At 46.7% G+C, this 26,299-nt stretch overlaps 1 protein-coding gene across 1 annotated transcript in view; it reads left to right on the forward strand.

Annotated features, from left to right (window-relative positions):
* LOC120065278 (inositol 1,4,5-trisphosphate receptor type 1-like) overlaps positions 1 to 26,299 on the forward strand; it is a 169,000-nt gene that overhangs the window by 135,216 nt on the left and 7,485 nt on the right. The window contains exons 49-56 of the mRNA XM_039016143.1: positions 1,519 to 1,711; positions 2,905 to 3,027; positions 5,414 to 5,589; positions 6,494 to 6,658; positions 11,468 to 11,657; positions 12,599 to 12,694; positions 14,235 to 14,368; positions 18,270 to 18,435. Of these exons, the coding sequence (XP_038872071.1) occupies positions 1,519 to 1,711; positions 2,905 to 3,027; positions 5,414 to 5,589; positions 6,494 to 6,658; positions 11,468 to 11,657; positions 12,599 to 12,694; positions 14,235 to 14,368; positions 18,270 to 18,435 (1,243 nt within the window). The remainder of the gene's footprint in view (positions 1 to 1,518; positions 1,712 to 2,904; positions 3,028 to 5,413; positions 5,590 to 6,493; positions 6,659 to 11,467; positions 11,658 to 12,598; positions 12,695 to 14,234; positions 14,369 to 18,269; positions 18,436 to 26,299) is intronic.

A 26,299-nucleotide genomic window follows, 5' to 3' on the forward strand; every position in this document is an offset into this window, starting at 1 on the left:
TTCTCACACACGCTTTTTCAGTTCTGCCCACACATTTTCTACGGGATTGAGGACAGGGCTTTGTAATGGCCACTCCAATACCTTGACTTTGTTGTCCTTAAGCCATTTTGCCACAACTTTGGAAGTATGCTTGAGGTCATTGTCCATTTGGAAGATCCATTTGCGACCAAGCTTTAAGTTCCTGACTGATGTCTTGAGATGTTGCTTCAATATATCCACATAATTTTCTTTCCTCATGATGCCATCTATTTTGTGAAGTGCACCATTCCATCCTGCAGCAAAGCAACCCCACAACATGATGCTGCCACCCCCATGCTTCACGGTTGGGATGGTGTTCTTCGGCTTGCAAGCCTCCCCATTTTTCCTCATGACCATAATGACGATGGTCATTATGGTCAAACAGTCTTATTTTTGTTTCATCAGACCAGAGAACATTTCTCCAAAAAGTATGATCTTTGTGCAGTTGCAAACCGTAGTCTGGCTTTTGATGGCGGTTTTGGAGCAGTGGATTCTTCCTTGCTGAGCGGACTTTCAGGTTATGTTGATATAGGACTCGTTTTACTGTGGAAATAAATACTTTTATACCTGTTTCCTCCAGCATTTCCACAAGGTCCTTTGCTGTTGTTCTGGGATTGATTTGCACTTTTCGCACCAAAGTACGTTCATCTCTAGGAGACAGAACGCGTCTCCTTCCTGAGCGGCTGCGTGGTCCCATGGTGTTTATACTTGCGTACTATTGTTTGTACAGATGAACGTGGTACCTTCAGGCGTTTGGAAATTGATTCCAAGGATGAACCAGACTTGTGGAGGTCTACAATTTTTTTGTCTGAGGTCTTTTGCAGATTTCTTTTGATTTTCCCATGATGTCAAGCAAAGAGGCACTGCGTTTGAAGGTAGACCTTGAAATACATCCACAGGTACACCTCCAATTGACTCATGATATCAATTAGCCTGTCAGAAGCTTCTAAAGCCATGACATAATTTTCTGGAATTTTCCAAGCTGTTTAAAGGACAGTCAACTTAGTGTATGTGATTTTCTGACACACTGGAATTGTGATACAGTGAATTATAAGTGAAATAATCTGTCTGTAAACAATTGTTGGAAACATTACTTGTCATGCACAAAGTAGATGTCCTAATCGACTTATCAAAACTATAGTTTGTTAACAAGAAATTTGTGGAGCGGTTGAAAAACAAGTTTTAGTGACTCCAACCTAAGTGTATGTAAACTTCCGACTTCAACTGTAGATAGATCGATGTGTGTTGTTATATGTATGTGTTATTATAAAAACCTAAATGTGTACCCCTTTGGGTCCCCAGGACCAGGATTGGGAAACACTGCCTTAGAGAGATTTCAGTTCTTCTAAATCTGAGGCCTAATCGAATGCTCCAAGCCTGGGGCTAAATTACACTGTCCAGGCACACTCGTGCTCCCCAACCTGGGGCCTAAGTGGCTGGTACACTCTATACCTATGGAGCTGAAAGTGACTGCGTGTGTTCCTGTGTGTGTCCTCTCAGATCGTGCGTCATGACCGCACCATGGAGGAGATAGTGTTCCCTGTGCCCAACATCTGTGAGTTCCTGACCTGTGAGTCCAAACTGAGGGTGTATTACACCACAGAGAGGGACGAGCAGGGCAGCAAGATCAACGACTTCTTCCTCAGCGCTGAGAACCTCTTCAATGAGATGAACTGGCAGAAGAAACTACGAGGTAGCTACAGTAGCTCTTCAATTGATATTCATCTACTTCCTCTAAAATGTTACTGCATTAACTTGATGCAGTCTAAATAAAAGTTGTGTGTTATGCCAAAACTTCCTAGTGATCTCATGTCGTGACCCAGAGGAGCTGAGAAAGGGTTTTAATGTTGCTGTCGCAGGGCTAGTGTTAATAGAGCCAGTATCATCCTAACTCTGTGTGTTTTGGCAGAGGTTAGTGTTTCACTATTACACCTCTTCTTTCCATTGTCAGTCTGTCAGTGGGCTGTAGGGGCTTTCCACTACATCTGAGCCGTGAAACAGTATGAATCACAACTGAGAGCACAGCGCACACAGACACACACATTTACAGTCGCACACACTCTCACACACACACTACACACACACGCACACACCCATTGTGCATCCACAGAGACACATGCCCACACACTTCTCTGTCACTGTCAGAGAGAAAGAGAAAAGTCCCTTGTCTATTTTCTATTTTCCAATAAAACCAATCTAAAAAGCGACACAGAATAGCGTCTATAAACAGGGCCAGCATGCCAGATTGGCTGTCAGCTGTGGGGAGGGGAGAAGACAGCCAGCTTCAATAGAGGAAAGGTTACAGTGAGATGTCTAAAGGTCGCGTTCCTCATGGGTGTCTAGTCCTAAACCAACATGAACAGCAGAGACATTCAACTCCCGCTGCCTTTGTGGTTTTTTCCTCCCAGCTTAAACTTCTAATAAAAATACATAAAGACTACTTTTTCTTCACTCAATTCTATAAATGTTACCTGTTAAAAGTGTAATATTCGTCCATTGAAAACTTTATTCTATTCTAAAAATGTATGTGCTTTAGTACCGAGCCTTTTTATTATTGCACACTTACAGTACGAGGCACTGATACTCTGTATCACACAGCTTCACACACCACTGCCCTCCAGCTATGAGTACTGCAGGATATACTGAGCCTGCTGTAAAGTATCATACCAAACAAGGAAATGCCCAATAGATTTTCTGTTATTGGTAAAATGTGTAATGCCAAGTTTATTTCCCATTCTCTTTTAAAATTGTTGTTCTCTTTCTCTCTCTCTCTCCCCCCTCTCCCTACCCCTTCCCTCCCTCCCTATCTCCTCTCCCTACCCCTTCCCTCCCTCTCCTCTCCCTACCCCTTCCCTCCTTCTCTCCCTACCCCTTCCCTCCCTCTAGCCCAGCCCGTGTTGTACTGGTGTTCCAGGAACATGTCGTTCTGGAGTAACATCTCCTTCAACCTGGCCGTCCTCATGAACCTGCTTGTGGCCTTCTTCTATCCCCTGGAGGGGTTGCGTGAAGGTCAGTCACGTGCCAGCAACCTTCAAGCTTTCACCTTTAACCCCTAACCCCTCCCAAAGCCTTGACCCCTCCCAAAGCCTTGACCCCTCCCAAAGCCTTGACCCATCCCAAAGCCTTGACCCCTTGATTGTCAAGCTACAGTTAAAACTAACCCTGGATGGACATCAGGGTATTTCATTCATTTTGAAAGGTAGAACATGGGTTCAAGCTGTAGCTATGTCCTTTTCAATCTGATTGTGCTATTCATTCATTCTGTCTATGCAGGTAGTGTTGGTTTAAGAAAACCGTTGTCTACATGTACCTGGTCACTAGGGACATCATATCAATGCTCAGACTCTTCCCTGTATACGAAGGAGTTTTAAGAGATTTCAGGTTTTCGCTGTTTCCATTCTGGATTCTTTCATGTGTGTTGATGCCATGGTCTGTTTATGTGGGCGCTCCGGCCCCGGCTCTGTTCCCTTCAGAGCCATCAAGCATGTTTGTATATCCCTTTGAAGTGCTGGTGTAGAACATCGGGTCAGAGGATGGTTGCGTGAGTCGCACACACAACACTGAGGGCTGGAAACAGGAAGAACAGAGGACGGCTCAAGTCTCTGTGATATGATCCGGCCCAGTTGCACTGTATCACATAGACTTCTACATGTTTCTCAGTGCAACTGGATGGCTGCAATATTTTTCTCTCTTTTGTGCGTTTTATACGTGTGCCTCTACTTTTTCATTATGGAACATTATGAGTGCACAATAACTGTGGAGCATTTAGTTCAAATAATTGACGATGGACTGATGTGTTTATATTACACTGTGTTCTACACAGTTCTATTTATAGAGGCTTATTTAGATAACACATTATTTCCATAATTATGCAACACAAATGGTACTCACACTCAAATATGTCAAATATTCCCGTTGAGACATTTTGGGCTCTGGGAAGTGAAACAAAATCCTTTGCTTGGCCTTCCCTTCCCAAACTCCCCCTGACCCAGTGAGCTCTGTCTTTCACTTCTTCCTCTGACCTATTGACCTCTGACCTCAGGTCACCTGCCTGGGATCAGGAGCATAGGCTAAAAATCTCTGTCTCTGGTTTTCTTTCTCTGTCTCTCTCTCTCAAAAACTAGAGACGTTATCATGTGGAAAAGTAATCCTCATCAACCCCATTTCAATGTACATGAATGCTATTATACACAGTCACACTAACTACTGTAACTGAGTGGAGCAGCATGGCTGTGGATGAGGCCTCTTCTGTAGACTACAACAGTAATATAGCACTGCACAGTTCAGCCCAGTGTGTGTGTGTGTGTGTGTGTTTCCCGCCCTACGGTACATTAGAGCTGTGTGAAGGGGGGTAAGATGATCACGTGAGGCCCCACATACCTTTGGCCTGGTTCAGCAATTCTGTTTATTGCTTTATTACTCAGGGCCTCCATCTCCCCCCCACCGCTCTGGAATGAGGGATAGAAATGAGATAAGAGTGCTCAAACTAGATCAGTGTGTGCCGCTGCCTGCCTGTTGACAAGTAGGAGCTTATGTCACTCAGGACCCCACACACCTAGCCTGACACAACACATACAGTACACTCGCCTGCAGACACTATACATTAAGCTCTTATCACACATACAGTACATGCACACAAACTTTCACATCATGCCTGTATTTCTCCCTCCGCCCCCCAACACACACACCTAACACACACACACCTCCAGCAGTGCATGCAGACCCCAGACAGTCAGTCCATTCCTCATGAATCTTTCAGCAGAGTATTTTTAAAGACGGCAGTAGTTATGTAAGTGTCACTTGTCATGTGACCTCTACAGGGACCAGAAATGAGGGGCGATTACTGTCCTCTCTCTCTGTCTCTCTGTCTCTGTCTCTCTCTCTCGCTTTCTTTGTCTCTTTGTTTCTTCCCTAGTTCTACCCCCCCGCCTCCCATTTCTTCCTGGCCCCCCTTAGCACATGCCTGCCTGCAGTAAGCCCCAGGTTTAGTGACTGGGGACGGTTACAGAAGCAAGTTGTGTAATTTATTGCATTATTCTTATGTGGAAGTGGGGTGTGCAGGCTGACATGGTGGGGTGTGCAGGCTGACATGGTGGGGTGTGCAGGCTGACATGGTGGGGTGTGCAGGCTGACATGGTGGGGTGTGCAGGCTGACATGGTGGGGTGTGCAGGCTGACATGGTGGGGTGTGCAGGCTGACATGGTGGGGTGTGCAGGCTGACATGGTGGGGTGTGCAGGCTGACATGGTGGGGTGTGTAGGCTGACATGGTGGGGTGTGCAGGCTGACATGGTGGGGTGTGTAGGCTGACATGGTGGGGTGTGCAGGCTGACATGGTGGGGTGTGTAGGCTGACATGGTGGGGTGTGTAGGCTGACATTGTGTGTATCCTCCCTAGGTACCCTGGAGCCCCAGCTGTCTGCCCTGCTCTGGTTTTGTATGTTGGCATCGTTGGCTATCGTGGTGGCCATGCCCCAGCACCTTGGGGTTCGCACCCTCATCATTGCCACCATCCTCCGCCTCATCTTCTCTGTGGGCCTGGAGCCCACCCTCTTCTTGCTTGGAGCCTTTAACGTACGTCTTCTTTGGGAAACGTGTGTGTTTGACTATATTGTGGTCCGACACTAAATCTTAATTTCCATGTTCTCCAATGTCAATCCAGATAGCCTTGCTAGCCCTCAGTAGCCCCCCTCTCTCCTCATGCCCCCCTTACACCACATTCATCCGTACGTACCCACTACCCACACACCCTGTCCCCATGTAGACCTCCCTCACGCCCCAGCCCATACCCACTCCAGTGCCCATTCTGCCTATGGCGTAACCCCCTGGCCTGACTCCCTGGCTGGCCTGGCACGGCCTGAGTGTGTGGTCGGTCGGCTGTGAAATGCGTCACTAGACGCTGGAGGCTGACACCACCCTTGCAGCTGCCCAAAATTCCCTGGAACTGCCCCTTATACACGGCCCGCTGCCCACTCCCCCATGTCCTCAACTGGCCCCTTTTGCATTCCTCTCCTCCCTCGGTCTCTCCTCCCTCGGTCTCCCTCCCTCCCTGTGGCTGGGGGATAGATAGCGATCCCACATCCATCTACTGAACCCCAGTACTACTACAACTCCTACTATACTGCTAAGAACAATCCACTGTTGGTCCATGAAATGCCTGTTCTGTAGGATCACATTGTGTCTGATGGTCATCATGGAATGTCATGTAGTGCATGTCCTATGAAAATATTCAAATTTTATGCATAGAAAGACAACATATTATAGGCCTTGTTATAAGCACGAATTAGCCTTTTTCTGTCTTTAACAAGTTATACAGCATTATGGCTGGATACTTTAAGTTAAGCGTTACCTCACAATCCATTATTGGTCAGGTCTCTCTTGTGAAAGAGGTCTTCTGACCTCAATGGGACTTCCTGGTTAAATAAAGGTTAGATAAAATAATAATGCTAATAAATATAAATGTCTCCTGTCCCTGCAGGTCTGTAATAAGATCATCTTCTTGATGAGTTTTGTGGGGAACAAAGGGACGTTCACGCGAGGCTACAAGGCCATGATCCTGGACGTTGAGTTCCTTTACCATCTTATGTACCTCATCATCTGTAGCCTGGGGGTCTTCGTCCATGTCTTCTTCTACAGCCTACTGGTATATTTACATGTATATTCTGTATATTAATATATATGGCTGCTGGTGAACACACAGTCATACTTAATAGGAAGCTGTCTAGCAGTATAAGCTAATGTTGGTAGAAACCTCAATGTCCAAACTCTGGTTCAAAAGCCTTTGGTGTGGCTCCGAGCACAGTCTCAGGACATATTTAAGGCAGACACACACACACACACACAGACAGACAAACAGAGACACAGACAGACAAACAGAGACACAGACAGACAAACAGAGACACAGACAGACAAACAGAGACACAGACAGACAAACAGAGACACAGACAGACAAACAGAGACACAGACAGACAGACAGAGACACAGACAGACAGACAGACAGACAGAGACACAGACAGACAGACAGAGACACAGACAGACAGACAGAGACACAGACAGACAGGCAAACGGAGACACGCAGACAGGCAGACGGAGACACGCAGACAGGCAGACGGAGACACGCAGACAGGCAGACGGAGACACGCAGACAGGCAGACGGAGACACGCAGACAGGCAGACGGAGACACGCAGACAGGAAGACGGAGACACGCAGACAGGCAGACGGAGACACGCAGACAGGCAGACGGAGACACGCAGACAGGCAGACGGAGACACGCAGACAGGCAGACGGAGACACGCAGACAGGCAGACGGAGACACGCAGACAGGCAGACGGAGACACGCAGACAGGCAGACGGAGACACGCAGACAGGCAGACGGAGACACGCAGACAGGCAGACGGAGACAGGCAGACAGGCAGACGGAGACAGGCAGACGGAGACAGGCTGACGGAGACAGGCAGACGGAGACAGGCAGACGGAGACAGGCAGACGGAGACAGGCAGACGGAGACAGGCAGACGGAGACAGGCAGACGCACACACCGACGGACAGACGCACACACCGACGGACAGACGCACACACCGACGGACAGACGCACACACCGACGGACAGACGCACACACCGACGGACAGACGCACACACCGACGGACAGACGCACACACCGACGGACAGACGCACACACCGACGGACAGACGCACACACCGACGGACAGACGCACACACCGACGGACAGACACGCACACACCGACGGACAGACACGCACACACCGACAGACAGACACGCACACACCGACAGACAGACACACACACACCGACAGACAGACACACACACACCGACAGACAGACAGATAGACACACACTGACAGACAGACAGATAGACACACCGACAGACAGACAGACAGATAGACACACGCACACACCGACAGACAGATAGACACACGCACACACACCGACAGACAGATAGACACACGCACACACACCGACAGACAGATAGACACACGCACACACACCGACAGACAGATAGACACACGCACACACACCGACAGACAGATAGACACACGCACACACACCGACAGACAGATAGACACACGCACACACACCGACAGACAGATAGACACACGCACACACACCGACAGACAGATAGACACACGCACACACACCGACAGACAGATAGACACACGCACACACACCGACAGACAGATAGACACACGCACACACCGACAGACAGATAGACACACGCACACACACCGACAGACAGATAGACACACGCACACACACATACACCGACAGACAGACACACACACACACCGACAGACAGACACACACACACCGACAGACAGATAGACACACGCACATACACCGACAGACAGACACACACACACCGACAGACAGACACACACACACCGACAGACAGACACACACACACCGACAGACAGACACACACACACCGACAGACACATAGACACACGCACACACACCGAAAGACAGATAGACACGCGCACACACACATACACCGACAGACAGACACACACATACACCGACAGACAGACACACACATACACCGACAGACAGACACAGACAGACACACACACACCGACAGACAGACACACACACACCGACAGACAGACACACACACACCGACAGAAAGACACACACACACCGACAGACAGACACACACACACCGACAGACAGACACACACACACCGACAGACAGACACACACACACCGACAGACAGACACACACACACCGACAGACAGACACACACACACCGACAGACAGACACACACACACCGACAGACAGACACACACACACCGACAGACAGACACACACACACCGACAGACAGACACACACACACCGACAGACAGACACACACACACACACATACACCGACAGACAGACACACACACACACCGACAGACAGACACACACACACCGACAGACAGATAGACACACGCACACACACATACACCGACAGACAGACACACACACACCGACAGACAGACACACACACACCGACAGACAGACACACACACACCGACAGACAGACACACACACACCGACAGACACATAGACACACGCACACACACCGAAAGACAGATAGACACGCGCACACACACATACACCGACAGACAGACACACACATACACCGACAGACAGACACACACATACACCGACAGACAGACACAGACAGACACACACACACCGACAGACAGACACACACACACCGACAGACAGACACACACACACCGACAGAAAGACACACACACACCGACAGACAGACACACACACACCGACAGACAGACACACACACACCGACAGACAGACACACACACACCGACAGACAGACACACACACACCGACAGACAGACACACACACACCGACAGACAGACACACACACACCGACAGACAGACACACACACACCGACAGACAGACACACACACACCGACAGACAGACACACACACACCGACAGACAGACACACACACACCGACAGACAGACACACACACACCGACAGACAGACACACACACACCGACAGACAGACACACACACACCGACAGACAGACACACACACACCGACAGACAGACACACACACACCGACAGACAGACACACACACACCGACAGACAGACACACACACACCGACAGACAGACACACACACACCGACAGACAGACACACACACACCGACAGACAGACACACACACACCGACAGACACATAGACACACACACACCGACAGACACATAGACACACGCACACACACCGACAGACAGATAGACACACGCATACACCGACAGACAGACACACGCATACACCGACAGACAGACACACACATACACCGACAGACAGACACACACATACACCGACAGACAGACACACACATACACCGACAGACAGACACACACATACACCGACAGACAGACACACACATACACCGACAGACAGACACACACATACACCGACAGACAGACACACACACACCGACAGACAGACACACACATACACCGACAGACAGACACACACACACCGACAGACAGACACACACACACCGACAGACAGACACACACACACCGACAGACAGACACACACACACCGACAGACAGACACACACACACCGACAGACAGACACACACACACCGACAGACAGACACACACACACCGACAGACAGATAGACACACGCACACACACATACACCGACAGACACACACACACCGACAGACACACACACACACCGACAGACACACACACACACACCGACAGACAGACACACACACACCGACAGACAGATAGACACACGCACACACACATACACCGACAGACACACACACACCGACAGACACACACACACACCGACAGACACACACACACACACCGACAGACACACACACACACACACACACACCGACAGACACACACACACACACACACCGACAGACAGACACACACACACACCGACAGACAGACACACACACAACGACAGACAGACAGACAGACAGACAGACACACACACACAACGACAGACAGACACACACACACAACGACAGACAGACACACACACACAACGACAGACACACACACACAACGACAGACACACACACACAACGACAGACAGGCAGACAGACACACACACACACCGACAGACACACACACACACACACACACCGACAGACACACACACACACACAACGGCATACAGACACACACACAACGACAGACACACACACACACACACACACACAACGACAGACACACACACACACACACAGACACACACCGACAGAGACACACACACATACACAACGACAGACAGACACATACACACACACACACACACACACAATGACAGACAGACACACACACACGACAGACACAAACAAACACACACAACGACAGACACACACACACCGACAGGCAGACACGCACGCAGACACGCACGCAGACACGCACGCAGACACGCACACAGACAGACATATACAGACAGACCCATTTGGGTGTGGAGTGATGCTTGCTGGTGTTTTATAATGTGTCAGGCGTACTGCATGTGCTAGAGTCTGTGGATGTTTTCTGTTCGGTATCTAACTACAAGGCCCAGCGGCTGCCAATGCAAATGCAGAAGATTTCCACGTGAATGACAGGATACTGCTATTATGTAAAGTTATAGGTGTCATAGAGAAATGGACTGGAAATCTGTTTTGGAAAATAGAACAGCTATGTAAGGAGCCACGTAAAAAGAGGAAATTAATTATCCAAATTATTCTATTTTTGGACAAATATATCAATCCCCCCCCCACACACACAAACCTTATATTTCCAAACTAGACAAAAATACCTCTATAAAGGTCAGAAAAAAGTAAATCATTCCAAACAGAAAATCCAAGAAAATATTTTTCTGTCTTCCGTTCTTTTTCTACATTAGGTCCAGCTATAACTCTGTGTTGTGTCTCTCGTGCAGCTCTTTGACCTGGTGTACAGGGAGGAGACTCTACTGAACGTGATAAAGAGTGTGACCCGTAACGGTCGCTCCATCGTGCTGACAGCTGTGCTGGCTCTCATCCTGGTCTACCTGTTCTCCATCGTGGGGTACATCTTCTTCAAGGATGACTTCATCCTGGAGGTGGACCGCATCCCCAACACCACTCTGGGTGAGGACGAGTAGGAGACCATAGAAATATTACTTCCTGCTGTGAGGGAACTCAATATGGCATAATTGATGAGAATTGGGATGCCCGTTAATTCTATGGAGACCAGGGATGTTTATTAGGCTGGTCCCAGATCTGTTTTTGCCATCTTGCCAATTCTTCAACTCCAACGGAGTTGGTAATACAGCACTTGGGCCAGGCTAGATGTTAATGATCTGTTAAGAGGAAATTATTTTTTCACGGCTTACTGAGTTACACAGTCACACAATAACCAACATCCCTTACACCCCGGACTGCTATAATATATAGTACAGGGAACACAATAACCAACATCCCTTACACCCCGGACTGCTATAATATATAGTACAGGGAACACAATAACCAACATCCCTTACACCCCGGACTGCTATAATATATAGTACAGGGAACACAATAACCAACATCCCTTACACCACGGACTGCTATAATATATAGTACAGGGAACACAATAACCAACATCCCTTACACCCCGGACTGCTATAATATATAGTACAGGGAACACAATAACCAACATCCCTTACACCCCGGACTGCTATAATATATAGTACAGGGAACACAATAACCAACATCCCTTACACCCCGGACTGCTATAATATATAGTACAGGGAACACAATAACCAACATCCCTTACACCCCGGACTGCTATAATATATAGTACAGGGAACACAATAACCAACATACCTTACACCCCGGACTGCTATAATATATAGTACAGGGAACACAATAACCAACATCCCTTACACCCCGGACTGCTATAATATATAGTACAGGGAACACAATAACCAACATCCCTTACACCCCGGACTGCTATAATATATAGTACAGGGAACACAATAGAATATTGTTATGTGGAGGTGTTGCTCTCCCAGTTGTCATGCTGCTAACTAACCTGATGTCCCTTGTAGAGAACGGGGTCACTATGCCCAATAAGCTGGTGTCTGATGGGATGTGTCGGTCTGAAAGTGGAGGGAACAACTGCACCACAGAGCTTCAAGTGGATGGTACAGTACAATACTCCAGCAAACTATACAATAATAATAATCTATGGCCTACTGCAAAAGTTTCTGTCAACCAAAATAATTTCTCAAAGGCCTTTTATCAGATTATTGGCATGTGATCATTATCAAGGCTGTGTGTGTGTGTGTGTGTGTGTGTGTGTGTGTGTGTGTGTGTGTGTGTGTGTGTGTGTGTGTGTGTGTGTGTGTGTGTGTGTGTGTGTGTGTGTGTGTGTGTGTGTGTGTGTGTGTGTGTGTGTGTGTCAAACCAAACCAATGATTGGCTCTGATGCAGTTGTGGCGGGCTCCTGTGTTGTCATGGAGGCTTGTCAACCATGATGAAACATAATACCCTGCATCGAGGACAACACTCCTCTCTATCAGGCAAAGGCAGCTACGGCTTGCCTGATGCTCACCTTGAATTTAATTCCGCTGTTCTCGCTACATACATTCAGTCTGAAGCTGCCATCCTAGAAGTCGTTTGTGTGACTTCAAAATGAAAGGCGTTGTACAAAACAAATTCATTAGCGATAGGTTAAATTCGTTAGAGACGATCCAATCAGAGTATCAAAGTTGATAGCGTCATCATGTAGGCCGGCTCTGGCCCAACCCATTGGTTTCTGGGACCAATCAGAACGGTCAGAATGTGTTCATTCTAGAAATCACAGGGGAGGGGTGCAAATCCAGACTCATCGTGAAGAAGAAACGTCAGTTGGCCGGAGCGATGTGGATGGGTATCCAGGCAAAGCTACTGCAGCACTGGACTGGCCTGAGGCTGCAGGGGAAACGTGCTGACCATTCTGTCTATCATTCCATGTGTCACAATGCTGCCATTGGCAAGGACATTCTCACCTTTATTGTTAAGGCTAGGTTACAGGTTCTACCAACAAAATATAATCTAGGACTGGTACCTGCCCGGCAAATCATGACCTGTTTTGAATGTTACACACTGAGTCAAATGTAATGGAGACTGTTGCACATTTACATACTAGACATGACCGCCTCATTCACCTGAAAGCCAGTGAGGTGGTAAAGCACACATCCATAAACACTCCTGTGTAAAAGGAAGTTGATGTGTTTTCCTGTGTACCGAATCTGCCAGATATTGTCATTGTGGGGGAGGTTTTCATTTTGGAAGTGGGTTTCTCATTTGATTGTTATAGGAAGCAGGCTTTACTGACAAGTTTCTTAAATACCAGCCCCTCGTATCATGTTTTGGATAGCCTTGGATATATGTGCAAGTTGGTGGCACTGCTATTTGGCATTCTTGTCCACGTACATAGGCTTACTCTACGTGGCCTTCAGATTGCAGGCCTGTCTAAGACAAAAGCAAAGCAACTGGTGAGGTACTGCTCTGTTTCTGCCTTTATCGGCAGCCTCGCTGTGTGGAGAAGTGGCTTTTTGTTTCCTTAAGTCTCATTGTAACCAAGACCTTTTGAAATGTTTGTATCCTTTGTGTAATGTGATTTGTGGATTCAAATGAATTATTTAAAATTGTGTGTGTCTGTGTGTGTGCTTAACCCTCCTACCTGTCCCTCTCCCTCAGACTTGTTGGAGGACATGGAGGATGGCAAGGAGCGTACATGTGACTCTCTGCTCATGTGTATCGTCACTGTGCTGAGCCACGGCCTGAGGAGTGGAGGGGGGGTGGGAGACGTCCTGAGAAAGCCCTCCAAAGAGGTAAGCACACAGACCAGACCCCCACCCAGCACACTCTGGAGAGAACAGAGCCCCTGTTCACAAAGTGTCTCAGCGTAAGACTGCTGATCTAGCAACAGTTCAGCTTTTTAAATCATGAAGAAGAAGGACCTGATCCGAGATCAACAACAACTTTCAGATTTTCTGAATACAGATCCAGACCCAGTCAGGCCCAGTTATAAGATAGAGTTCAAGTATCATCTGTAGAGTTGAGCTGATGTTTATAGCAATACATATCTTCCTCAGAACCATTCCAGCTGTTTGGCCTCCTCCCTGTGTGGAACTTGGTAAGGTCTGGAAATACACTATATATACAAGAGTATGTGGACACCCCTTCAAATTAGTGGATTTGTCTGTTTCCGCTACACCTGTTGCTGACAGGTGTATAAATCGAGCACACAACCATGCAATCTTCATGGACAAACATTGGCAGTAGAATGGTCTTACTGAAGAGCTCAGTGACTTTCAATGTGGTACCGTCATAGGATGCCACCTTTCCAACAAGTCAATTCCTCAAATTTCTGCCCTGCTAGAGCTGCCCCGTTCAACTGTCAGTGCTGTTATTGTGAAGTGTAAACGTCTAGGAGCAACAACGGCTCAGCCACTAAGTGATAGGCCACACAAGCTCACAGAACGGTAGCGCCTAGTGATGAAGCGTGTCTGTCCTCGGTTGCAACACTCACTACCGAGTTCCAAACTGCCTCTGGAAGCAACGAACAGCACAATAACTGTTCATTGGAAGCGGGTTTCTATGGCCGAGCAGCCGCACTAAGATCACCATGCCCAATGCCAAGCGTTGGCTGGAGTGGCGTTAAGCTCGCCGCAATTGGACTCTGGAGCAGTGGAAACGTGTTCTCTGGAGTGATGAATCACGCTTCACCATCTGGCAGTTCGACGGGCAAATCTGGGTTTAGCGGATTCCAGGAGATAGCTACCTGCTCGAATGCAAAGTGCCACCTAAGGTTTGGTGGAGGAGGAATAACGGTCTGGGGCTGTTTTTCATGGTTCGGGCTAGGCCCCTTAGTTCCAGTGAGGCGGCAGGTAGCCTAGTGGTTAGAGCGTTGTAACCGAAAGGTTCCAAGATCGAATCCCCGAGCTGACAAAGTAAAAATCTGTCATTCTGCCCCTGAACAAGGCAGTTAACACACTGTTCCTAGGCCGTCATTGAAAATAAGAATTTGTTCTTAACTGACTTGCCTAGTTAAATAAAGGTCAAATTAAAAAAAAAATATTAAGAGAAATCCTAACGCTACAGCATACAATGACATTTTAGACGATTCTGTGCTTCCAACTTTGTGGCAACAGTTTGAGGAAAGTCATTTCTTGTTTCAGCATGACAATGCCCCCGTGCATAAAGCGAGGTCCATACAGAAATGGTTTGTCGAGATCGGTGTGGAAGAACTTGACTGACCTCAACTCCATCAAACACCTTTGAGATAAATTGGAACGCCGACTGCGAGCCAGGCCTAATCGTCAAACATCAGTGCCCGACCTCACTAAAGCTCTTGTGGCTGACTGGAAGCAAGTCTTTATTTTTTTACTTAAAAAAAAATAATAACTTTAACCAGAAACTTTTAAATCTAACTTTTCAGAAGTTTTACAAATCAATCTTTATTTATACAGCACATTTCAGACATGGAATGTCCTTTACATGAAAAAACAAATAAAAAACAATGAAAATAAAAATAGAAAAATGTACTACACAACAAACATAACATAAACTAAAGAATGACACAAACTAAAGAACTAAAAAGGAAAAGCAAAGCTAAAAATAATTTATTTTAAATATGTCCACAGTGTTCGCCCCCCTCATGTTCTCTGGTAGGGGGCATAATAACTAAAGGCTGCCTCTCCATACCTCTTGGTCTTAGATAGTTAAAAGGTCAGTGCCAGAGGACCTGAGGGATCTACTGGGTACATAACTTAAAAGCATGTCTGACATGTATTGGGGTGCACAATCGTGGATTGATTTAAAAACCAATAGAATAATCTTAGAATGAATTCTAAAACTCACAGGCAGCCAGTGCAAAGACCTTATAACCGGTGTAATGTGTGCTCTCCATCTGGTCTTGGTCATTACCCGTGCTGCAGCATTTCTTGTTTTCTTGTGTAGACCAGACAGGAGAGCATTACAGTAGTCAAGCCTGCTTGTAATAAAAGCATGGATGAATCTCTCTGTATCAGCCTGAGAGAGAAACGGCCGCACCGTGGCAATGTTCCTCAGGTGGTAAAAAGCTGTTTTGGTCACATTGTGTGATTTCAAAATTTTGTTCATAATCTAAAATAACACCTAGGTTTTTTTACCTGCTGTTTCATCTGTATTGCTTGTGAATTAAAATGTGTGGCTAGATTCTCTCTCTGCTTTGGCTCCAACAATAAATACCTTGGTCTTGTCTTGATTTACCTGGAGGAAGTTGTGAGCCATCCAAGTATTTAAATCACTAATGCAGTCTAATAATTTATCCTTGGAGCTAAAATCCTCTGGTGACTCAAAAATGTAAAGTTGCGTATCGTCTGCGTAGCAGTGAAAATCAATGCTGTGCGTTCTGATAACCCTCCCAAGGGGTAGCATACTGTATATAAACTGAACAGTACCGGACCCAAAATCAAACCTTAGCGGAATGCCACGTGATATGTATTTTCTCAGAGTTATGTTCACCAAGGGTGACACTCTTAACCGGTTAAATAGGTCCTAAACCAATTTAGAACTGGACCCGGAGAGACCAACCCACTTCTCCAGTCTGTCCAGAAGGACATCTTGGTCAACCGTGTCGAATGTAGCACTTAAATCTAAGAGTACAAGGACAGAGAGCAAAATGTTTTCGGTGCAAAATGTTTTCATCTTTGCCCACAAAGCTGTAAAATGCTTGTTACGGTTAAAAAAGAGGTGCTTGACGAGAGAAGAGCCTGTATACGGTGCCCGACATTTCAGCCTGTTTGCGTAACTGTTTCTTGTTGTCGTAACTGTGTGACATCTGGCCGCTTGCACCTGTGTTCTTATGTTTCAAATCAACACACATGATTCAGGGCCGATTAGGCTAAGCCCCTGCTCATAACCAATGGCCCCTATTCTGCCTTTATGTAAAAACCAGCGCCGTGTTCAATATAGTCACCAAATGGAAGGAACAGGGAGGGACTACCTGGACCTGTCCAATAAGAGACAGTCATTTCCACCTTTCATTGCATAACGTTTTCAGTTGTGTACCCAAATAAACAGGCCACGCTATCTCTGACCCAGGTCACTTCATCATATGTCAGCCCAGTATGATACAGGGCCCCACTTTCACTGTCTAACATCTGGCTTTATTCTGACCTTATTATCATTGTGTTATATGTGCTGTATGTTATATGTGTGGTCCCGTGTGGCTCAGTTGGTAGAGCATGGCGCTTGCAACGCCAGGGTTGTGGGTTCATTTCCCACGGGGGGACCAGGGTTCAATTCCCACGGGGGGACCAGGATGAATATGTATGAACTTTCCAATTTGTAAGTCGCTCTGGATAAGAGCGTCTGCTAAATGACTTAAATGTAATGTAAATGTATATGTGTTTAATCCACAGGTGGGCAACTCCATCCTGAAGGGTCACAGTGTGTCCAGTCCACTACTTACACACCTAAATCAACTAATACTGCTTTACATTGATTTCATTTATTTGATTGGTTAAATAAGTTTATAGGTTGAGCTGTTAGTGGTGGGTTGGACCAAAAATCTGTTGGTCATCTCTGGTTTAGTCTGTACACCCCACACTTTGTCACTTTCTACTCAAAGTACCAACAATAATAGCTATAGTGTGGTACTGTATATGTTGTTACCTGGCGTTTATAATGCTTTATAATGTGTTATAACCACTCCTCTCCCTCCAATCCCCCTTTCTCTCTTTGTAGGAGCCTTTGTTTGCGGCCAGGGTGATCTACGACTTGCTCTTCTTCTTCATGGTCATCATCATCGTCCTCAACCTTATCTTCGGAGTCATCATCGACACCTTTGCAGACCTGAGGAGTGAGAAACAGAAGAAGGAAGAGGTCCTGAAGACCACCTGCTTCATATGCGGTGAGAAGACATAGCTGCCCTGTCCCTGAAAAGAACAGAACTACTAGTCACATAACTGGGGTAGCCATGTATTCTGAATCATTTGTTTTCAGTTGCTTAGTAGAAAACTGGCATATCAATGTAGGTTTGTTGTATTTTACAAGATATGGTTACATGGTATTTCATCTGATGGGTGTCACCTCATGAGTAAGCACAAGTCCTGAGTATGACAGGAGTATGCAGGTAGTGCACACACACCCTTCTGAGTAACCACAAGTCCTGAGTATGACAGGAGTATGCAGGTAGTGCACACACACCCTTCTGAGTAACCACAAGTCCTGAGTATGACAGGAGTATGCAGGTAGTGCACACACACCCTCATGAGTAAGCACAAGTCCTTAGCTTGACCTTCTTCTATGAATGTTAGTTTACTGCTGTCCTTCCCTCTTTTCTCCCTATACAGTATCTCTCTTTCCTCCCCTTTTCTCTAGAATACTGAGTCAGGGAGGCTTCCTGCCTGCCCAGCACTCCTTTCTTCTCTCTCAGCCAGTCAGGTTGTGGGCCCCAGTGGGCAGCAGATATATTAGTATTAGTCCAGGACCTGTACTCACATAGTAGGATCTAGGATCAGTTTTCCCTTTTAAATCATATTGAATAAGAGGTGGGGTGGGGAGTCCTAGATTAGCACTCCTACCATTATACTTTTTTGAACAAGACCCTGGTCTGTTGTCGGGTTGAGCTGTATGTCTGTGGAGGTGGTCTATGACTACATAAAGCCTGATCCGGGGGGGGGGGGCACGGCACCGTCGTCATGGTTTCATGTGGGAACTGAGGCAAAGAGGAGATGGGAGAGGGATTGTCTCCCATCACAGAGAAAGAGATGGTTCTTCAAGCCACTGACTTTGTCCTCCTCTCGGACCCTCCTACAGTTGAAGTATTACCTTTGTGCCTCTTCCAGTGCATTCGGAAAGTATTCAGACCCCTTGACTTTTTCCTCATTTAGTTACAGCCTTGTTCTAAAATGTATAACATTTTGGTTTTTCCTCATCAATCTACACGCAATACCCCCAATCTACACACAATGCCTACATACAACACTTAATGTTTTTTTTTAATGAGTTCCTGTTAGTTTTTTTATGTATTATTTCTTACATAGTTAGCCCAGAATATGTTAAGTGTTATTACATACAGCCGGGAAGAACTATTGGATATAAGTGTGACGTCAACTTACCAACATTACGACCAGGAATATATCTTTCCCGAAGCGGATCCTTTGTTCAGACCACCACCCAGGACATTGGATCTAATCCCAGAGGCCGACACAAAACAACGTCGCCGCAGGAGAGGTAGACCGTGGCCTCCTGGTCAGACTTCGAAGGCGTGCACACCACCCACCGCTTCCGAGCATATTACTCGTCAATGTCCAGTCTCTAGACAACAAGGTGAACAAAATTAGGGCAAGGGTTGCCTTCCAGAGAGACATCAGAGATTGTAACATTCTCTGTTTCACAGAAACATGGCTCACTCGGGATATGTTGTCGGAGTCGGTACAGTCACCGGGTTGATTCATGCGTCATGCCGACAGAAACAAACATCTCTCTGGTAAGAAGGAGGGCGGGGGTGTATGCTTCATGATTAACAACTCATTGCGTAATCATAACAACATACAGGAACTCAAGTCCTTTTGTTCACCTGACCTAGAATTCTATACAATCTAATGCTGACCACATTGTCTCCCAAGAGAATCCTCTTCGATTATAGTCACAGCCGTGTACAGTCGTGGCCAAAAGTTTTGAGAATGACACAAATATTAATTTCCACAAAGTTTGCTGCTTCAGTGTCTTTAGATATTTTTGTCATGTTACGGATGGAATGGAATACTGAAGTATAATTACAAGCATTTCATAAGTGTCAAAGGCTTTTTTTTGACAATTACATGAAGTTGATGCAGAGTCAATATTTGCAGTGTTGACCCTTCTTTTTCAAGACCTCTGCAATCCGCCCTGGCATGCTGTCAATTAACTTCTGGGCCACATCCTGACTGATGGCAGCCCATTCTTGCATAATCAATGCTTGGAGTTTGTTAGAATTTGTGGGGTTTTGTTTGTCCACCCACCTCTTGAGGATTGACCACAAATTCTCAATGGGATTAAGGTCTGGGGAGTTTCCTGGCCATGGACCCAAAATATTGATGTTTTGTTCCCCGAGCCACTTAGTTATCAATTTTGCCTTATGGCAAGGTGCTCCATCATGCTGGAAAAGGCATTGTTCGTCACCAAACTGTTCCTGGATGGGTGGGAGAAGTTGCTCTCGGAGGATGTGTTGGTACCATTCTTTATTCATGGCTGTGTTCTTAGGCAAAATTGTGAGTGAGCCCACTCCCTTGGCTGAGAAGCAACCCCACATATGAATGGTCTCAGGATGCTTTACTGTTGGCATGACACGGGACTGATGGTAGCGCTCACTTTGTCTTCTCCGGACAAGCTTTTTTCCAGATGCCCCAAACAATCGGAAAGGGGATTCATCAGAGAAAATGACTTTACCCCAGTCCTCAGCAGTCCAATCCCTGTACCTTTTGCAGAATATCAGTCTGTCTCTGATGTTTTTCCTGGAGAGAAGTGGCATCTTTGCTGCCCTTCTTGACACCAGGCCATCCTCCAAAAGTCTTTGCCTCACTGCGCGTGCAGATGCACTCACACCTGCCTGCTGCCATTCCTGAGCAAGCTCTGTACTGGTGGTGCCCCGATCCCGCAGCTGAATCAACTTTAGGAGACGGTCCTGGCGGTTGCTGGACTTTCTTGGGCGCCCTGAAGCCTTCTTCACAACAATTGAACCGCGCTCCTTGAAGTTCTTGATGATCCGATAAATGGTTGATTTAGGTGTAATCTTACTGGCAGCAATATCCTTGCCTGTGAAGCCCTTTTTGTGCAAAGCAATGATGACGGCACGTGTTTCCTTGCAGGTAACCATGTTTGACAGAGGAAGAACAATGATTTCAAGCACCACACTCCTTTTGAAACTTCCAGTCTGTTATTCGAACTCAATCAGCATGACAGAGTGATCTCCAGCCTTGTCCTCGTCAACACTCACACCTGTGTTAACGAGAGAATCACTGACATGATGTCAGCTGGTCCTTTTGTGGCAGGGCTGAAATGCAGTAGAAATGTTTTTGGGGGATTCAGTTCATTTGCATGGCAAAGAGGTACTTTGGAATTAATTGCAATTTATCTGATCACTCTTCATAACATTCTGGAGTATATGCAAATTGCCATCATACAAACTGAGGCAGCAGACTTTGTGAAAATTAATATTTGTGTCATTCTCAAAAATGTTGGCCACGACTGTATATCCCCCCATGCAGATACCTTGACGGCCCTCAAGGAACTTCACTGGACTCTATGTAAACTGGAAACCATATATCCTGAGGCTGCATTCATTATGTAGCTGGGGATTTTAACAAAGTTAATTTGAGAACAAGGCCACCTATATTCTACCAGCACATTGACTGTAGCATCCACGCGGGCAATACACTGGACCACTGCTACTCTAGCTTCCGCGATGCATACAAGGCCCTCCCTTCGGCAAATCCGACCACAACTCTATCTTGCTCCTACCGTCCCATAGGCAGAAACTCAAACCGGATGTACCCATAACTAAAACCATTCAACACTGGTCTGACCAATCGGAATCCACGCTTCAAGATTGTTTTGATCACATGGACTGGGAAATGTTCCGGGAAGCCTCAGAGAATAACATTGATTTATACACTGACTCGGTGAGTGAGTTTATAAGGAAGTGCCTTGGAGATGTTGTACCCACTGTGACTGACTATGAAAACCTACCCTAACCAGACAATGTGGATAGATGGCGGCATTCGCGCAAAACTGAAAGCGCGAACCACCGCATTCAACCATGGAAAGATGTCGGGGAATATGGCGAAAAATAAACAGTGTAGATATTCTCTCCGCAAGGCAATCAAACAAGTGAAATGTCGGTATAGGGACAAAGTGGAATCGCAATTCAACGGCTCAGACACGAGACGTATGTGGCAGGGTCTACAGGCAATTACGGACTACAAAAATAAACTTGTTAACCCTCGCAAGGCTGCTGGCCCAGACGGCATCCCTAGCCGCGTCCTCAGAGCATGCGCAGACCAGCTGGCTGGTGTGTTTACAGACATATTCAGTCACTCCCTATCCCAGTCTGCTGCCCCCACATGCTTCAAGATGGCCACCATTGTTCCTGTACCGGAGAAGGTAAAGATAACTGAACTAAATGACTATTGCCCTGTAGCACTCACTTCTGTCATCATGAAGTGCTTTGACAGACTAGTCAAGGATCATATCACCTCCATCTTACCTGCCACCCTAGACCCACTTCAGTTTGCATACCGCCCCAACAGGTCCACAGACGATGCAAATGCCATCACACTGCACACTGCCCTATCCCATCTGGACAAGAGGAATACCTATGTAAGAATGCTTTTCATTGACTACAGCTCAGCATTCAACACCATAGTACCCTCCAAGCTCATCATTAAGCTTAAGGCCTGGGTCTCAACCCCACCCTGTGCAACTGGGTCCTGGACTTTGACGGGCCACCCCCAGGTGGTGAAGGTAGGAAACAGCATCTCCACTTACCTGATCCTCAACACTGGGGCCCCACAAGGGTGTGTGCTCAGCCCCCTCCTGTACTCCCTGTTCACCCATGACTGCGTGGCCATGCACGCCTCCAACTCAATCATCAAGTTTGCAGACGATACAACCGTAGTGGGCTTGATTACCAACAACAACGAGCCTACAGGGAGGAGGTGAGGGCCCTCGGAGTGTGGTGTCAGAAAAACAACCTCTCACTTGATGTCAACAAAACAAAGGAGATGATCGTGGACTTCAGGGAACAGCAGAGGGAGCACCCCCCTATCCACATCGACAGGACAGTAGTGGAGAAGGTGGAAAGTTTTAAGTTCCTGGGCGTACACATCACGTTCAAACTGAAATGGTCCATCCACACAGACAGCGTGGTGAAGAAGGCGCAACAGTGCCTCTTCAACATCAGGAGGCTGAAGAAATTTGGCTTGTCACCAAAAACACTCAAACTTTTACAGATGCACAATCGAGAGCATCCTGTCGGGCTGTGTCACCGCCTGGTACAGCAACTGCTCCGCCCACAACCGTAAGGCTCTCCAGAGGGTAGTGAGGTCTGCACAACGCATCACCGGGGGCAAACTACCTGCCCTCCAAGACACCTACACCACCCGGTGTCACAGGAAGGCCAAAAAGATCATCAAGGACAACAACCACCCGAGCAACTGTCTTCACCCCGCTATCATCCAGAAGGCGAAGTCAGTACAGGTGCATCAAAGCTGGGACCGAGAGACAGAAGCTGTTTTTCAATCTCAACGCCATCAGACTGTTAAACAGGCATCACTAACATTGAGTGGCTGCTGCCAACATACTGACTCAAATCTCAAGCCACATTAATAATTAAAAATTGGATGTAATAAATGTATCACTAGTCACTTTAAACAATGCCACTTTTTAAATAATGTTTACATACCCTACATTACTTATCTCATATGTATATACTGTACTCTATACCATCTACTGCATCCTGCCTATGCCGTTCGGCCATCGCTCATCCATATATTGATATGTACATATTCTTATTCATTTCTTTACACTTGTGTGTATAAGGTAGTTGTTGTGAAATTTTTAGATTACTTGTTAGATATTACTGCATGGTCGGAACTAGAAGCACAAGTATTTCGCTACACTCGCATTAACATCTGCTAACCATGTGTATGTGACCAATAAAATTTGATTTGATTTAACAAGTAATCTAACAATTCCACAACTACCTTATACACACTCACATCAACACCATTATCCAAGAAACAGGCAGGGTCTTGAGCTTAATGACAAGTTTGGAGGGCACTATTGTGTTAAATGCTGAGCTGTAGTCGATGAACAGCATTCTTACATAGGTATTCTTCTTGTCCAGATGGGTTAGGGTAGTGTGCAGTGTGATTGTGATTGTGTCGTCTGTGGACCTATTGGGGCGGTAAGCAAATTGTAGTGGGTCAAGGGTGTCAGGTAGAGTGGAGGTAATATGATCCTTGACTAGTCTCTCAAAGCACTTCATGATGACGGAAGTGAGTGCTACAGGGCGATAGTCGTTTAGCTCAGTTACCTTAGCTTTCTTGGGAACAGGAACAATGGTTGCCCTCTTGAAGCATGTGGGAACAGCAGACTGGGATAGGGATTGATTGAATATGTCCGTAAACACACCAGGCAGCTGGTCTGCGAATGCTCTGAGGGCGCAGCTAGGGATGCCGTCTGGGCCGGCAGCCTTGCAAGGGTTAACACGTTTAAATGTTTTAGTCACATTGGCTGCGGTGAAGGAGAGTCCGCAGGTTTTGGTAGCGGGCCGTGTCGGTGGCACTGTATTGTCCTCAAAGCGAGCAAAGAAGTTGTTTAGTTTGTCTGGGAGCAAGACATCGGGGTCTGCGACGGGGCTGGTTTTCTTTTTGTAGTCCATGATTGACTGTAGACCCTGCCACATTCCTCTCGTGTCTGAGCCTTTGAATTGCGACTCTACTTTGTCTCTATACTGATGCTTACCTTGTTTGATTGCCTTGCGGAGGGAATAGCTACACTGTTTGTATTCGGTCATGTTTCTGGTCGCCTTGCCCTGATTAAAAGCAGTGGTTCGCGCTTTCAGTTTTGCGCGAATGCTCTGCCATCAATCCACGGTTTCTGGTTGGGGAAGGTTTTAATAGTCGCTGTTGGTACAACATCACCGATGCACTTGCTAATAAACTCGCTCACTGAATCAGCGTATACGTCAATGTATTTGTTCGACGCTATCCGGAACATATCCCAGTCCACGTGATCGAAGCAATCTTGAAGCGCGGAATCCGATTGGTCGGACCAGCGTTGAACAGACCTGAGCATGGGAGTTTCCTGTTTTAGTTTCTGTCTATAGGCTGGGGGCAACAAAATGGAGTCGTGGTCAGATTTGCCGAAAGGAGGGTGAGGGATGGCTTTGTATGCGTCGCGGAAGTTAGAGTAACAAAGATCCAGAATTTTCCCAGCCCGGGTCGCGCATTCGATATGCTGATAAGATTTAGGGAGCCTTGTTTAAATTCCCAGCTACAATAAATGCAGCCTCAGGATATGTGTTTTCCAGTTTACATAGAGTCCATTGAAGTTCTTTCAGGGCCGTCGAGGTGTCTGCTTGGGGGGGATGTACACGACTGTGATTATAATCGAAGAGAATTCTCTTGGTAGATAATGCATTTGATTGTAAGGAATTCTAAGTCAGGTGAACAAAAGGACTTGAGTTCCTGTATGTTGTTATGATCACACCGTGACTCGTTAATCATAAGGCATACACCCCCGCCCTTCGTCTTACCAGAGAGATGTTTGTTTCTGTCGGCGCGATGCGTGAAGAAACCGGGTGGCTGTACCGACTCTGATAGCGTACCCCGAGTGAGTCATGTTTCTGTGAAACAGAGAATGTTACAATCTCTGTCTCTCTGGAAAGCAACGCTTGCTCGGATTTTGTCTACCTTGTTGTCAAGAGACTAGACGTTGGCTAGTAGTATACTCGGGAGCGGTGGACGATGTGGTAACTAGTGATGATCCTACTTTGCGAACTGCTAGTGCCATTTAGAATTGGTTAGTCTAGGCTAATAACCCCCCTAAACATAGACAGGTTCCACACTGAAAATATGCAAAAACATTAGTTTGCTAAAGACAGAGCATATTTTCATTAGAATCATTAAGTCTAGGCCTACTCACCAAACAGATGGTGTGGCCGTAATTCATCCCCATGCAGTGTTCAATATGGAATTGTTAATCCATATAGAAAATTCCGAAGAACA

Source organism: Salvelinus namaycush, chromosome 20 (genome assembly GCF_016432855.1).
Source record: "Salvelinus namaycush isolate Seneca chromosome 20, SaNama_1.0, whole genome shotgun sequence".
NCBI lineage: Eukaryota > Metazoa > Chordata > Actinopteri > Salmoniformes > Salmonidae > Salvelinus > Salvelinus namaycush.